The sequence below is a fragment of the Miniopterus natalensis genome, chromosome 13, assembly GCF_054644295.1.
Source record: "Miniopterus natalensis isolate mMinNat1 chromosome 13, mMinNat1.hap1, whole genome shotgun sequence".
NCBI lineage: Eukaryota > Metazoa > Chordata > Mammalia > Chiroptera > Miniopteridae > Miniopterus > Miniopterus natalensis.
In genome coordinates this window covers 54,082,393-54,096,282 of record NC_142093.1, presented here as the reverse complement: position 1 = coordinate 54,096,282, position 13,890 = coordinate 54,082,393, and the positions used below count along the sequence as shown (strand labels likewise).

The following is a 13,890-nucleotide window of genomic DNA, read 5'->3' as shown; positions in this document are numbered from 1 at the left end:
AAATCATGACTTTATGATTGCATATTGAAGCAAATAAACAGTTGTCAGTATGACTGTGTGCAGAGACTTGGAAAAGGATTTATGAAAGAGTCGGGACTACGAAATACTGTATTCTAATTGCAGCCACGTAGCATTCGAGCTGCATTTATGGGTGTTTACGTTGCAATAATTTATAATGTTTTAAGTTTCAGAAATAAAGCCTCTTTTTAAAACAAAAAGACATGCTCACGAGAGGTAATATTTGTCACTCTAGCTGAAATTTTATTTTTAATATAAATGAAATACTAAAAAATGTTAATAATGAGACTAGTCGTTAATATGTTCCTTCCAACAATGAAGTTAGAGTAAAATCGTATGTGTGTCTAATCCCAGATGGTTGAATTATACTGTTTCCTAGATCTGGATCATTTCCTAGCAGTAAATAGCATATATAACACATACTACTTAAATTTGAGAGCTCCATTTAACAACGTAAAGCCTGTTTAACACTTTAGGGTTTTAGAATTTGTTTTTAAATAAAACTATAAATGTAAAAACAAGGGACAAAAAGATGAGATCGTTGTTAGGAACCCTGACTTAAAATAGGAAGTTGTGATAAGCTGAACTTCAAAATAGAAACTCCACAAATGATCTTTTAAAGTTTATAATGCCTAAACCTTCAGCTGTTTTCTGAAAAGCCAAATCTGTGAACTAAGAGTTTTGTACCTTATGAAATCTACATTGCCAACAACTATGTGCTCTTCAGACTGGGTTCTGACTTGGGTAGTTATAGAATCATGATGAAAACATTAGAATTCCAGAAAACCAGCACAGAAATGTTTCTAAAAGAGGGAAAGTGAGTACGTTTAGTCTCAGCATTTGTTATTTTGATGTAAATACACCTACTGAGATCTAAAATACAGCCTCACAAAATGAACTTCATGGTTGGTTTGGGGTTTTTTGAAATTTCACAATTGAAAAGATTGTTAGAACATCAGCAAATAGCTTGAGAAAACAAATAAGGTCCCCATTCTTTCAAATTTGTATTGCTTAACTCTTCCTTTCCATGATATTTGATGTTTTCATATAACCCAATCTCATTTGCTCTGAAGACATGATTATTAATTAACATGACAAGAGTTAAATTCAGAACTTGAAGTAGAACCGACTTTGTACGTACTTGTGCCCTAATGTGGCTGAAGGGTAGGTGGAAGGCTGTGCGCCTCTGCTCCAGCTCTCACCCCCTTCATCCATGTAGGTACAGGGGTGGCACCTGAGACCATACCCTGCCCCACCCTGGCAATTGGGACTCTGTTCCTCAAGGAACCAGTTTCCTTGGTGGTACGTGCAATAAGTATAGATAAACAGCCAGGGGTGGGCACTGTTTTGAGATATTTGTACATGATAATATGGTAATTTGGTGTCATCCTTGTATTTGTTAAGGTTCAGGAGTCAGTTTATCACTATAGCCTTTTTTATTTTAGTAATTACTTCAGCTAGCAAGACTAACGAATGATTGCCATTTCTGCTACATACAGGTGATATTAGCATCAGGCTATTTTGCAGTGTTCAGAGTCAAACTTATTGCAAAAAAACTAGAAGGGATTCATGATGGAGCCATACAGATCACAACAGATTATGAGGTAAGGACTTTATGAGTAATTTCTGAATAATTTCAGTGTCTGGGTTTTTTTGTGTGTTTTTTTAAAAACAGAGAACTCATAAAGTTATAGTTTACCTGTTTTATACCTTAAAAACTGAGCTTTTAAGAATAGTTTACAGAATATTGGTCTTTTAATAAAACCCAAGTCCCTTTACCAAAAATCTTCACACATACAAATGTTTTGGGCACATTCAGAATTGCTCTGTTAGAACCCGGCTTACCTAGTGGTTATAGCATTGCAGAGACCCAGGCTGAAGTTAATGAGTTAGATTTCTCTGATTGTTTCTATATAAATATTCTCCTGTATAATGTTTCCAGAAAGGAAGGCATAGTCGGGAAATCACATCTTAATTTGAGTTCTCATGAGTGTATTTATATGAGTCATGCTAAGTCAGAGAGAAAATGACTCTGTGGAATTTGACATTTTACAGTCAGTGAGATTTCGAATGTATGTATTTCTGCCAAATTTAAATATTTTAATTTAATATTGAAACACTCCTTGGGAAGTTGTGCACTGCTAAATTCAGTGTACCCTTGTTCGCCTGCCCTTTTCAGTATATTCAGCCCCACATGAAAGAAAACTAATTTAGAATAAACAGAATTGATCATTTAATAATAAATGATTTGTTGGGAGAATATCATAAATCTGTGAAATTCATGTTTATCACTAATGATAGAAATAAGTATATTTCATGGCTAAGACAAATTTTTGTTAATATAGATGAAAATAAAAATTAGGGAAAATTATCTTAGAGAAGTATCTGTGAGTTACAAATGAATGTGAGTTAAGATTCCAAATCTACAACGTTTAACTCCTTTTTTATATTAGCTTGACATTAATTTATTGCTATATACAAAAAATAGAAAACTATGTAACTCTAGAAAATACTGGATTTTTTATGCATTGTTTTAGGAGTACAATTTGACTTTCTTTTTTAAATTACTATAATCTACCAAATAACCTGTATTATGAAAATAAAGTCTATTCTTTATTTCTTCCCTGTTGTTTGGTCTTCTTTACCATGTTTTCAATGAGTCACTGGGAGAAGAACATGGAAATTGATTTTATTTCAGTACATTTTATGGACTACACTGGTCTGATTAAACAGTATCCTTGGTTGATTTTAATAATGCATAAGAGTTCATTATTGCTAATGTAAGCCCCAAAATGAGTTTTTTTTAAACCCCCAAAAATAATGCAGTAATGGTCAAGATCAATCTCGGACTTAAACACTTCTTTATGATCTACCTTTTCACTCCCCAGATTCTAACAATTCCTGTGAAGGCTGTGATCGCAGTGGGCTCGCTGACTTGCTTCCCAAAGCATATGGTTCTTCCACCATCCTTCCCAGTAAGACAATTAATTTACTCACTTTTTCTTGCTCATTTTTCTTCTTTGTCTTTACCTCTGTGTTCCTCAAATTCAACAGAAAAATTATTTATTTATTAACTGCTTATTTTAAGATAAAATTTTGTAGCAGGTTCTATAGTAGATACAAAGAGGAATAAGAAATGGTTCCTTCTCTCAAAAAGCTTTCCATCTGCCCGGCCAGCGTGGCTCAGCAGTTGAGCATCGACCTGTGATCCAAGAGATTGCAGTTGGATTTCCGGTCAGGGCACATGCCTGGGTTTCAGGCTCGATCCCCAACGGGTGCGTGCAGGAGGCAGCTGATCGATAACTCTCTCATCATTGATGTTTCTATCTCTCTTTCTCCCTCTCCCTTTCTTTCTCTGAAATCAAAGATTTTTTTTTTTTTTAAGCTTTCCATTTAGAATAGGTAATGTGCCCATGATTCAGAGATGTGAAGCAGGATATGGAAATTGCTCTAATGGGTGTAAAAATAAAATGCCCTGAGAGAAATACACATCTAATAGATAAAGGTGCCTTGTTAGCTGGCTTAAAATGTCTTCTGACAGGGATAGTTTAGGGGTGGCGAGAACCTGCATTCAGGGCCCAGGGGACAACCTGAGTAAAGGCTGAGCTGTAAAGTCTGAGATAGCTTTAGGCATTAGTCAGTTGCCCAGTTGGGCAAAAGTGGAGATGGAATGTTATGTTGAAGTGATTGTATAAAAAAAATTATCTTTAAATTCATGAAAAGCTAAAGTCTTTGAGCAGAGGATTGACATCATCAAAACTGAGCTTTACGGATTGGCTCTTTGTCAGAAGTAAATACATATGGCAGTAACAATGTAGTGCCTGGAGGCCAACCCGGAGACTGGCCAGAGTCCACATGAAAGTATGGAGGGGAGATTTGGCAGAGGCAGTAAATTCCTTCCATACCTGTAAGTCTTTGCTGTTAGTCTGCCTTGAATGCCCTTCCTCCTTTCCTACCTTCAGAGAACTTCTCCTTATCTTTCCAGATTCAGTTCTTTCATCATCTCTTCTCTGAAGATGTCTTGTCTCCACTAGACAGTGCTAGTTGTCTTATGTATGATCTTGGAACAATCTGAAATTGCCTCTCTCGCACAAGCCTTACATTGTGCTATAAACATTGCCTTTGTGTTGGTCTCCCCAATGAGACTGAGATCCTCTAGGAAAGGGATGGAGGGAGGGATCTTTTATCCCCAGTAGCAGGCACTTAGTAGATGATGGATGGAAGAAGGGGCAAAACAGTGGAGACAAGAATATAGGCAAGAGACACTGATGGTGAGTCACTTGACCTGTTCTTGAATATCCTGAGGGGCTAACCGAAGCAGGTGTGGGCAGGCTGGCACATAGAGGAGTCAAAAATACGACTTGGAGGTTGAGCCTGGACAACGGGAGAAGAGGTGCAGAAATCAGGAGATGGCCGCTGCCTTTTGCAGGAAAATGATGCAGTCAGTTCAGGGCACGCCAGGGCAAGTGTGCAAGTTTCTTACTTAGTTTTGTGATAGGAGACATGGTGGGTTAAGAAAACACAGTACATTGCAAAAATCTTAATGGTATATGTAATAAAACTTAAATTCAAACCTTAGCTCCTTAAAAATACAGATTTTGATTTAAAAGGTTCAACACATTTAAGATTGGGTCTTAATTAAAATCTTTATTTTGTCATTCCACTTTACACTGACTATACAGAACTCTGGAATTCATTTTTTACCCAGAAGGACCTATTCCTTCCTTTAATTGCCTTTTCAGTCAATGATCTCCTTAATCGGTACGTAAATTCTGCAGTAAAGGAGAAAACATATGTATAAAACAAAGTGCTGGTTTTGAACTACCTTAGATTAAGCTTTCAGATATCTTCAGGTGGTTTACAGGACCAGATAATTGCTTGAAATTACAAATAACTTGATATTACTGTGTTAATTGGGCTGTTATAACAGATTGCCATAGACTGGGGGCTTAAACATCAAACATTTATTTCTCACAGTTCTGGAGATTGGGAAGTCCAAGATCAAGGCACTGGAAAGTCCTTTGTATGGTGCAGGCCCTCTTCCTGGTTTTGCAGCTGGCCGTCTTCTTGAATTATTACTTAGGCAAAAGAGCAGAGAGGGAGGGCAAGTTCCTGTCTCTCTTCTTTTAAGGGCAACTAATCCCATTCATTGGATTTCTACCCTCATGACCTAATCACCTCCCAAAGGCCCCACCACCTAATACCATCACATTTGAGGGTTAGAATTTCAACATAAATTTTGGGGGTTACACAAACATTCAGTCCATAACAGTTACCAAATTCTGTGAAGTCTTTCATCTGATGGAAAATACGAAAGCTAACTGAAAACAGTGCTTAAGAGTAAACATTTCAAGTAACTCATAGTTTAATACTTAGTATTTGAATACCATATAAAGTGAACTTTTGTATCTGCTACCTCTTTCATCCTCACCATACCCCTGCAAAACAAGACATGAACATGAGAGAAGTAGTTATTTCAGGGGAAGGAAGACCAGGTAACTGCCTGGAAGACACAGCTGATTAGAGGCCAAGCCAGGACTCAGCACAGGCTTTCTGCTTCCTACTCTTACATTCTTACCATCTCAGCAGCATTCCTGCCCTTTAATGTCTTTCTGCTGCATTTTACTCTGGCTAGACTAAACGATGAGCATTAGTCTTAACTTCACCATCAGTCAATTCTTTTTCCAGTCCATGCTCGTAACCTCTGTGTCCTTTAATACCAAGTATTAGACCAGTGGGTAAGAACATTTTAGAGCCTTTTTTTTTTTTTTTTTTTAATATATCTTTATTGATTTCAGAGAGAGGAAAGGAGACAGAGAGAGAGACAGAAACATCAATGATGAGAAAGTCATTGATCAAGCTCACAACTGGGCATGTGCCCTGACCAGGAATCGAACCCTGATCGCCTGGATCCCAGGTCAACGCTCAACCGCTGAGCCACGCCTGGCCGGGCTAGAACCTTTTTTAAATAGCTAGGAATCAGTTTATAAGAACAAAAAATTCTGTTTTTAAACAAAAAAAAGTAAATGATTATAATATGGTTCTAATTAAGGATTATTTAAATTACACCATTTTTTACTTAAATTGGTACCCCATTAGAAGAAGAGGCATGCTGCTGATCAGAGCTCTGATTACAAATTTAGAGAGTACCAACTGATGAAAATTCTAAATGTCCTTTGAGCTTTGATTTCCCAGAAAGATGTCTGTTAGCTCTTAAGTGTGTGTTTGTAAGAAAATCCAACCATATACAGATGACTTTGTTTGTTTGTTTGTTTTCTTCAGGGGAAAATAGTTCATCAAAGTTTAAGTATTATGAACTCCTTCTCACAGAAGGTAAAGATACAGCAAGTACGATCTTTGTCAGAAGATGGGCGATTTTACTACAAACGATTACGGGCCAATAAGGAAGACTTGGAGCCAGGAAAAAAATCAAAGGTTTGTCATGTTCTGTTTAAGAATTCCCACCCATGAGTGTTTTATTATTGTGACCTGTAGACTTGGGATTCATACATCTCTCCTGTGCCTCTTTATAGATTGCAAACATTTATTTTGATCCTGGACTGCAGTGTGGAGATCATTGCTATGTTGGCTTGCCTTTTCTGTCCAAATGTAAGTTACCTTGCTCTTTTTTCACTAGCCCACAAAATATTCGTTAATGAAGGCTGCCATTTTTAAAGTCCATCCCTATCTCTTGGGCTATAGAAATCGTTTGAAGAAAAACTGGCAAGTGGATTAGATGTAGGGCTGAGTATATCATAACTTACGTTTTCCCATCCGTCCCTAGCCAGGTAGCTCAGTTGGTTAGAGCATCGCCCTGATTCGCCAGGGGTGCAGGTTCAAACTCTAGTCAGGACACAGAAGAATCAACCAGTGATGTATAAATAAATGGAACAACAAATGGATGGTTTTTTTTCTCTCTCTCCCTCCCTCCCTCCTCTCTCTCCTTTTCTCTCTAAAATTAATTAAAAATAATAATAACTTATGTTCCCTGTTTTAGCTGAACCCAAAGTGCAGCCTGGGGTAGCCATGCAGGAAGATACATGGGATGGCGACTGGGATTTGCATCAAAGCCTGTTCAAAGCGTGGATCGGAATAAAGGAAAACTCAGGTCATAGGTGAGTGGTTTTGCTTTATTTAATTATTTTAACTATTTTTACCAGTTCAAAATGTCTCAGTTGATGTTACTTCCTAAATAGTATTTTTATATTAGGTTCTTTTATTTCACTATAGCTAACAAAATATTCCTAACCTTCAAAATTATTAATGAGACACCTTGAATTGTCATTTTAATCGTATATTGCTCAGAAATATACGAAGTACCACTTTTCTCTCTACTCCATCACTCTAGATACTTCCTTAAAATCAAAGGAACTATTTGAAGTCGTCTTATGTAGGATGACAGCAGTATTCACCTTAGACACATCCATTTGCATAAGAAAGTTTTTATTTACTACTGACCTCTGTTACAGGCAAGGAAAACATATTCTCGGTTTACTCCCATAGCAGGAGACCGAGTGTGTATTTGGTCATTGCAAAAAGAACCACTTTTCCAAGTGCTGAGCTGTTAGGGGTACGCAGGGCCTATTTCTGATGGGCTCACCATGTCTGTGGCAGGTAGAAAACATGCTAATTAATGACACATCACTACTGTACCTGTATTCAAAAACAAAGACAGTATAGAAATTGGATCTTTTCAGTTACTTCAGAAGGGAATTTAACTAGAGTGATGATAATATGAAAACTGCTGTTCTCAGGTGGCTAATTTGAAATGTATTTGTTAGTATTACCAAGATATTGCAAACCACTAACAGTTAAATCTGAGGGTTTCTGTTTATCTGAACTATCTGCTGTGAAAAGTTTTCTTAAAGAGAGTTAAAATTTTGTATTTTTTTTAAAATATGCCTTTATTGATTTCAGAGAGAGGAAGGGAGAGGGAGAGAGAGAGACATCAATGAGAGTCATTGATCGGCTGCCTCCTATGCACCCCCCACTGGGGATCAAGCCTACAACCCGGGCATGTGCCCTGACGGGGAATCAAACTGCCATCTCAGGATCATAGGTGGATGCTCAACCGCAGAGCCATGCCAGCCGGGCTTAAAATTTTACTTTCAGATGGTTAAAATAAGTACAAAGAGACTTCTCATGAACTCACTAAGAGAATACTGATTAAAAAACTTGCTCATCCTGGCCAGTTTGTCTCAGTGGTTAGAGCATCGACCCTCGGACTAAGGGGTCCTTGGTTCGATTCCATCCAAGGACACATACCTTGGTTGCAGGCACGATCCCTCGCCCTGGTTGGGGCTCATTCAAGAGGCAGCCAGTCAATGTGTCTCTCTCACATTGATGTTTCTCTCTCTCCCTTCCAGTCTTTGAAAAACAATGGGAAAAATATCCTCAGGTGAGGATTTTAAAAAATACACTCTTTGATCCCCTAAATTTCCATAGTGGACGTTGTAATGTACAGCCATTCTCCAAATCATAACATTCAGTTATGAATAAGTAACTTAAAGTCTGCCTTAGGCTCAGCTGCCAAGGAACCTTGTCACCTCCCACCTACTGAAACCCCTTCCTTCCTTTTTATGTGCCCAGCATTCCACTGCTAAAGACCTGGGCTCCCTGTCTGCCCTGTGCCTCCAGGTCCCAGATACACAGTGATTGGGACATGCTCCCTGCTCCTGCCTTTGTGTTACCTTGTTAGTGTGTGTATTACAGAAAATTTCTGTTACTAGTCTTACAAAATCTGTGCTCTTACCAATATTGAAATAACCATAATTCGGTATTGTTTGGGGTTAAAATAGGCTTCAGTGTTTGGGTCCAAGACCTTAGCCCCATTTATAATATTGTTTACTCAGGAAATGTGTTCTGAGTTCTAAACTTCTGGTTTATAAACACTCATAAGTAGGGAAATATTCAAATGAGGTCTGAATATTGCTGATAACTTTACATATATCTACACATGTGGATTACCGTTCAACTGACGTCTTCATTGCATATTAGGATTTGTTTTTTATCTCAAGGGGAGAAAAGCCATATGCCAAGCAGTGAACTGCCTTCTCATTAGTCCTATTGAACGCGTTCTTAGCACCCTGCTCTTAGTGTTAGATCTTTCCACTAGGCATACAAGACCCTTTAGGATCCCCATGACATTATATGTTATCTGTACATACCTGTCTTTTTCTTTACATATTCAATGAAAAAAAAAAGGTACAAGAGGTCTGTGATACATATTTTGGCAGCTATTTGTGCCAAAATAGAGAAAACTTTATACATATCTCTATTAAAAGCGTAGTGAAATATTAGAGCCAGAATAAAATTTCTCAAGTACACAAGCCTGATAGAATTTCTTATTTTTAGAAAACTCACATATTTCATTTTGATCCAGTGACTTACAAATTGTTTTTTCCTAGATTGAGTGCTTTATTTGAAGTAAATACAGACCTTCAAAAAAATATACTATCAAAAATTACTGCTGAGCTCTCCTGGCCTTCCGTACTCAGTTCACCCCGGCACTTAAAATTTCCACTTACTAATACCAACTGCTCTTCAGTAAGTATTCAAAGCAACATTGGGTTTTGGAAATAGATAATTGGATTATAAAGTATCTACTCTTATTTTAACTATGGAAATTTTTTATTTACTATCTGGTTACTTTGTTTAAGGAAGAAGAGATTACTTTAGAAAATCCTGCAGATGTTCCTGTTTATATTCAATTTATTCCCCTGGCTTTATATTCCAATCCTTCAGTCTTTGTAGATAAGTTAATGTCAAGGTAAGCGCTTCTTTAGGTAATCAAAATGTTTCTGTATTAGCATTGAATGCTTACTTTTACACATTTAAAACTCTGTTGCAGCTCATACAGTAATAGATTGGGCATAAAGAATTTCTGGATCTGTAATTAAAGTTGAGAGGGGGTTCTGGGAAGAGGATACTATGTTAAGCATATCGGAATGCTTTCAGTTTTTTGTGTGTTTTATTTTCAGTACACAACTTTTCTTTTTTAATGCTCACCCGAGAATATGTTAATTGATTTTAAAGCAAGAAGGGGAGAGAGAAGCATCAATGTGAGAGAGACTTTAACATCCATCTGTTGCCTCCTGTACTCACCCCAATCGGGGATTGAACAAACTCGCAACCTTTTTTGTGTATGGGACGATGCTCTGACCAACTGAGCCACTCAGCCAAGGCAACTTTCAGTTTAAGATAAGAAAAAGCAATGTAGAACATCGTCCTACAAAATTATAAAGAAAGCAAGTGGAACCTCTCAAACATTTTACTTTTAAAAAGGGAACAAAATATTAGCTAAGTTGTGGCTGTTCATTCTTAAAGTCTGTTAATCTGATAATATTGATCTCAAATCTGCCAAAAGATAATTTGCAAAGCACAGACTTGATAATTACTCTATAATCTGTTTAATTATGATGCTGCTTACACAGAAATATGTATATGTTTTTATTTTAGGTTTAACCTGAGCAAGGTAGCAAAAATAGATTTAAGAACTCTAGAATTCCAAGTCTTCAGAAACAGTGTAAGTATTCAAACTTCATACTATTGCACAGAAATAATTCTATAACATGATCAGTGCTCATGTAAAGGAAGACTGTTAACTGCCCTTAAATTTGGCTGAAGGGCAAGATACTGAAGAAGTCAGAACAGTCCAGTAATGGTTTTAGAGGTAAAAACCCAGGCAGAATAGGTAGGATTTAGATCGACATGAGGCACACTGGGTAGAAGGTCATTAAACATTAAGCCCATGACTATTTATAGTAACAGATACTAGAAAATCAGAGACTATATCGATGAGATGTGTGTGTGTGTGTGTGTGTTACGTGCTCCAACTGCTGGTGACCCCATGAAGGAGTGATGTCCACCAGGTCCTGTCCTCAGCAGCCCTGCTCACCTCCTGTGGACTCAGCGTATGGCTGCTTTTATGGAGTCAATCCATCCCATACTTGGTCTGCCTCTTTTCCTGCTGCCTTCTGTTTTTCCCAGCACTACTGCCTTTTGCAAAGAACCCTGTCGTCTTATGATGTGCCCAAAGTAGGACAGCTTCAGTTTTGTCAGTTTTGTCTCCACTGATGTTTCAGGTTTCATTTGCTCTAGGGCCTTCTTGTTTGTCCTTCTGCCAGTTGACAGTATCCATAGTGCTCCCCAACACCATACTTCAGATGAATCCATGTTTTTTTAATCAGCCTTCTTCACTGTCTAACTCTCAAATCGGTACATAGTTATTGGGAATAGGAGGGCTCCAGTGACACACCTTTGCCCTTGGTGATCTCTCCCAATTCTTCCATGGCTGCCCTTCTGAGCCTCAGCCTTCTCTTGATTTCTTGGATGCGTCTCTATCTGAGTTGATGGCTGAACCAGCAAAATCTTTAACTGTGTGTCTCCATTGTCTATATTAAAGTTTATTTCTTCTGTAGTTAGCATTCTTGTCTTCTTGATGTGCAAATGCAGTCCTGTCGGCACTTTCTTTCATCAGAAGTAGTTTCAAGTCATTGCTACTTTCTGCTAGTAAATTGGTGTCATATGTGTATCTTAAGTTATTGCTATTTCTTCCACCAGTTTCCACTCCTCCTTCCTCTGAGTCTAGCCCAGTTTTTCATATGTGTTCTGCATACAGACTAAACAAATAGAGAGATAAACTGCACCCCATCTGACACCTTTGCCTCCAAGAAACCATCTGTTTCTCCATATTTTGTCCTTACAGTGGCTCCCTGTCCACAGTACAGGTTACACATCAGGACAGTGAGATATATGCTAACACATAATTTATTTTATTAAACCTCAAAATACTGTGCTTGGTCAGTTAAATTTTTATTTTGGATATTTTCTGATAAAAATCTAAGCTCCATAAATGCCAGACCCATGGCTGACTGTATTTATACTTTAGCACAGTAGCATACATAGTTTTCACTCAATCAATATTCTTGAATTAATAAATTTGTACATAAACTGATTTGTTCCAGGAACAAAATATTCTGTATCATACAGGTCTGGATGCACAGCTACTAACTACTCATGTTGTACGTCCTTACTGTGTAGGGTATGGATCAGTCAGGAAATCAGCACTTGGAACTCAAGCCTTCTTCACACTGCAGTCTCTGGCCTCAGTGCCGGGGAAACCTGCCCTGACGGGGCTGTCCTTGTCCCGTCCCGTTCCCTCCCCCCCACCTTTTTACACCCATGTTGACTTTGCGTTTTCATCTTTCCTGGATGTATTTGTTTCCCAAATCTTCTCAAATGCAGGAATTTTATCATTGGCAACAAATACTTCAGTTGTCTTACTTAAAGGGAAATGCACTATTTTCATGGAAATGTCTGCCAAACTCCCCCATCTGAATAACCATAGGTTATTGTCAGTCATTTTCTTGAAATTAAATGATGTTCCAGGAGAAAAGCCAGGAGTTCAGTTTGCATCTCAAACAATAGCTTTTCAAGACTGTGTGGTGCCTCTTGCAGCAGGTTTGTATAAGCAGCAGGTTTGCTTTATACAAACTTCCAACATTACAAAGACCTGTGCCGGGGCTTGAGATTTAATAAGATTGATATTTATTATTGCTGAATCTAGAACTTGCTTCTCTTAAGTATAAGTGCACATAGAGAAGGAGACTGGCTTCTTAGGAAGTTTGATACTACTGCCTTGCCTCATGCTAAAGGGTCAGCAGGTTTACCCACCATTGCTTTTGCTGACCATCATCAGTACAGATGTCAACACACTGCAAAGTCAGGTAGTGTCTGCCAGTATTGGAGAAAGAGTTCTGACACTGTGGATACCCTGAGAAGATCTCAGAGCGTCCCAGGGGTCAATGTGTCACTCTGTAAAAACCACCACTACAAAATTATGGAGAATGTTTGGGGCCCTTACTGCTATCTCTGAGGCATCACATCCTCAAGTGTTTCCCAAGTCCTTAAAGACTGAATTAGCAATGTTTGTTAGGAGTATATGTATAATATAAAACGTGCCCATCACTCACCCAGAATAGTTTATTTAACAAGAACTTACTTACCAACCATTTAGAGCACTCAGAATAGTCTGTTGTCCTAGTAGACATTAATGGAAAAGAATGTTAAATGTGGGGGAAAATTTGCTTCAGAAGCAAGAGTTAAAAAGTAGTGTGCTGCATTAAGTCCTTGACTGTAAGTTATGTTTGTAGAATCCTGCTAATACAAGTAGATAGATCTCTGTGTCCTAAACCTAACTGCCAAGCAGAGTAGAAAAATCATACAAACCTCACTTTCCTTTCACACAGTAGCAGAGCCATGAAGAACATGGACCCTTCCTACAAAAAGTTTAAATTTAATGTTACGTACACATCAGAGCAGAATATCCTTAATTGTGAACCATGATTTTTTTTTTTTAATAATCTGTAACTGGCTGTCGAAAAGTCATATTTTGATTATTAAACTAAGCTATTCTTTAAACTTTAAATCATCAAGTGTTTATGAAACAGTAATTATGTGCTTAGCTTTCAGAATAAAATTCAAAGATAGATTAATATGGATTGGAAATATTTTTACAAATAAAAAATGAGATGCAACCTTAAGACCCTTCAGCTGACACCTTTCACAGGGAGGAGCAGGACAGCAATGATGGCAGGTGGGACAGCGTCACTGGACACTGCGGCACTAGGTGTTAGTTACACAGCTGTTTGCTCTATTTTATTTATTTTTTTTAAATATATCTTTATTGATTTCAGAGAGAGGAAAGGAGAGGGAGAGAGAGAGGTAGAAACATCAATGATGAGAGTGTCATTGATTAAGCCCGCAACCCGGGGATGTGCCCTGACCAGGAATCAAACCCCGATAGCCTGGATCCTAGATCCGACACTCAACCGCTGAGCCACGCCCGGCCGGGCTGTTTGCTCTGTTTTA

The 13,890-nt window shown here is 38.0% G+C and overlaps 1 protein-coding gene across 2 annotated transcripts in view; it reads left to right on the top strand.

Moving 5' to 3' along the window:
• The window catches only part of TMEM131 (transmembrane protein 131), a 181,348-nt gene that overhangs the window by 124,548 nt on the left and 42,910 nt on the right, over positions 1-13,890 (top strand). For both annotated transcript variants that reach the window (XM_087823705.1, XM_087823706.1), the window contains exons 18-25: positions 1,518-1,622; positions 2,907-2,993; positions 6,301-6,453; positions 6,552-6,627; positions 7,016-7,133; positions 9,426-9,564; positions 9,678-9,787; positions 10,477-10,543. In XM_087823705.1, the coding sequence (XP_087679831.1) occupies positions 1,518-1,622; positions 2,907-2,993; positions 6,301-6,453; positions 6,552-6,627; positions 7,016-7,133; positions 9,426-9,564; positions 9,678-9,787; positions 10,477-10,543 (855 nt within the window). The remainder of the gene's footprint in view (positions 1-1,517; positions 1,623-2,906; positions 2,994-6,300; positions 6,454-6,551; positions 6,628-7,015; positions 7,134-9,425; positions 9,565-9,677; positions 9,788-10,476; positions 10,544-13,890) is intronic.